The sequence below is a fragment of the Cyprinodon variegatus genome, unplaced genomic scaffold, assembly GCF_000732505.1.
Source record: "Cyprinodon variegatus isolate N-32 unplaced genomic scaffold, C_variegatus-1.0 Scaffold529, whole genome shotgun sequence".
Lineage (NCBI taxonomy): Eukaryota > Metazoa > Chordata > Actinopteri > Cyprinodontiformes > Cyprinodontidae > Cyprinodon > Cyprinodon variegatus.
In genome coordinates, this window is record NW_015150982.1 from 30351 (window position 1) to 33244 (window position 2894).

The window sequence follows — 2894 nt, forward strand, 5'->3', positions numbered from 1 at the left end:
ACATACTGGAGGATAGAGAAAGTTCTTCAAGATTCTTTCCAATGAATCTTTGGATATTTCGACTCCTTCTTGTAGGCACTTTTCAAAAGTTTTGTAATTCTCCATCATTGCATATCTGATCAAGTCACTTTGTTGGCTGAGGTTTCTCTCAAGGTCTTTACAAACATCTTTGTTTTCTCCACCCTGAAAAGGAAATAAAGATATTTAGTAGAAAAAATGTGTGGTATGAGTAGCTCTTACTGTGTTTATCAAGCCATGTTGCTGTATCTTTGATCTAGGTTAGGCATTGTTTAGACATGATTAATTATGTCTGAATACTAACTCAGAACTTAAACATTGTCTTTTATTTTACTTAAACTACATTTACTTATTTCGATGCACACATTTTAGTCACTTAAATAACATCCATATTATAAATAAGCAACATTTCCAGACTATTATACATAAAGGAAATGTTGACACCCTTCAATAAAGGAAAGAAAAGGTAATAAGATAAGACAAAAGTAATTAGATATGATTCTAAGAACAAGAACAAATCAGAAATTGCTTTTCAGCCATGCTAAAACAGGCCTAGATAAAAATGATGGTACGCTTAGAAAAAAACATTAAAGCTATATCAAAAATTAAGGGTTTGGAATATAGGAACCTTTTGCTGCAAGGCAACTGTACTACCGACTATGCAGCCAAAGTTTAGCAGCTGTGGACTACCAGTACTTCAACTGAGTTTACCTGAGTCTAACAGTCTTTGTTTCTCTGAGTCTAACATGATTTTGTCTTTTGCCTTTCGACAGGAAGTCATCCTGCATACTGGATGTTTGGCCTTCTTCCCCTGGAAGGATTGTTTGAGCTTCACACTGAGCAGGGGATTCATCTCCACACGTCCTGTTCAAGTTCTCCAGGAAATCTAAGTGGCAGTCCGCTCCATTGCCCCTCAGAAACCAACCAAACCAAAAACCTGTCCGCCCTCCAACGAGCCCCTCAATCTCTGGAAAAACCCACACCGACAGGATTCAGGGAAGAAACTTTTCTCCGCAATCGTAAGTCCTGTTTATCTCTGTTTTTGCAAGACGTCGTTAAAAGTTCCCATGGACCCTGAACTGACCTCTGTGAACTTCCCTTCTCACCTCCAGTTCCAGTTCAACAGCTCTCTGAATTCCCCCGAATCCAACCCTTTGAACTCCTCAATAAACCTGTTAAAATTTTCTCTGGTTTCTCTGAGTGGTTTTCTGCATGTAGATGAGATCTCTTTAAACCGTCATGACAGGAACTGCTCCACCTCTCACTGTTCTGATTTAGATCTCTAATGATGTTTGGTTCTGACCTCCACTGTGTTCAAATAATTTGAAATCACTTTTCAGATTAAAGGCCACAGTTTCTTGAGGCAGTTTGAGGGTTATTTTGATGAGGGCAAAACTGTTATATTGAGTTTAACAGTTTTAAGACTTTTTTTTTTCTACTTAACCATAATAAGATTAGGAGAAGTGAAACTTGGAAGGTGTTTTTATAACCAGAAAAAAAACTTAAGGGCCTAAATCTTACCATATTCCATGCTCCTTGAATCAAAGAGAGAATCCCATTAGCTCCAGACAAGTAGTTTGATGTTTCTGAGTGACAGTCATTGAGATTTTGAAGAAACTTCTGAAGCTTGGGGATTTCTGTGAAAACAAAATTCAACTTATAGAGGTAATCTTTTTAAACATAATTCTAAAGTTTTTATCACCCCAAAACAGGGATACTTATCCTACCGTTGTATTCTGGACTTAGATATTTCCTCTTGACAAACTCTTTGGAGCTCACTGTGAACACTTGGAAACAGTCTTCATTGAAATGTTTCTAAAACAGTAAAGGTTAATAGGCATTATGTTTGTATCCTGTTTCTAGATGTGGCTTATTTTGCTGTTGGATTTTTTTAAAAATAATTAAAGCTTACCTTAACTCTGGCTAGCTTGTTGAATTCTTTTCTCACAGATTCTTTGGCTGACATGTTTCTTTTGAGTATAGAATCCAACACAGCAGCTCTGGAGAAAAATAAGTAATAATTGTATATATATATATATATTACACATTTTGGAATGCTTAACAGCACGTTTGTCTAAACTGAAACCTTTGAATGTCTGGTACGCCGCTTGGCTCTGCTCAGTTTTTTTGTTTTAGTCTCATTTAACATCTGTTACTAGGACCAGCTGGTGTATAATCGTCAAGAATTGCTAAAAATAAGGGAAACGGTGCAATCGTGTACTATTCGTGGTGCAAACAAGTCGGACTAAGTTTACCCGGTTGTTTATTAAGGACTTTTCAGAACTTGTTGCCTGTGTGCTCACGAGTTATGACAGGGTTTTAATTGTTGGAGAATTCAATATGCATGTATGTTGTCCTTCTAAGCCCATGGCCAGGGAGTTTTTAGACTTGTGGGAAGCTTTTAATTTTACTCAACATGTCAACAATTGTGTTGTCCAGTGCTTTTCCCGTTAACTATGTCGTTGTTGGGATGCTGTGTTCTCTGACCACAGTCCTGTTATGTTTGTTCTTACTTTGGACTTAGAGGTGAAGCTGTCTAATTTGCTTCAGTTTTTAAACCCAACACAGCCGCTGCTTTTTCTCCTCTTTTCTTTTACTGCATCTTCTCTGGATCATCTAAACTCTGCTGCATTCATGGACATGGAGCAATTAATGAAATATTTTATTTCCACCCGCTCTGAAGCCCTGGGCAGTGTTGCTCCTCTTAGAGCCATCTGTCCTAAGCCAAAGCTGGAAGCGTTGCTCAATGCCACTACGAACACAGTTCAACTTGAGTGTCGGAGAGTGGAGCATATGTGCAGGGCCGGATTTAGGAGGATGGGGGCCCCTGGGCTGGAGTCAGGATGGGGGCCCCTGGGCTAGAGTAAAAAAAAAAA

At 38.5% G+C, this 2894-nt stretch overlaps 1 protein-coding gene across 1 annotated transcript in view; it reads right to left on the bottom strand.

The window, feature by feature from the left end:
* Window positions 1-2894, bottom strand: part of LOC107095204 — an 8586-nt gene that overhangs the window by 798 nt on the left and 4894 nt on the right. The window contains exons 3-6 of the mRNA XM_015391201.1: window positions 1931-2018; window positions 1746-1833; window positions 1540-1655; window positions 7-183 (exon numbers count right to left, since the gene is read on the bottom strand). Coding sequence (XP_015246687.1) covers window positions 7-183; window positions 1540-1655; window positions 1746-1833; window positions 1931-2018 — 469 coding nt within the window. The remainder of the gene's footprint in view (window positions 1-6; window positions 184-1539; window positions 1656-1745; window positions 1834-1930; window positions 2019-2894) is intronic.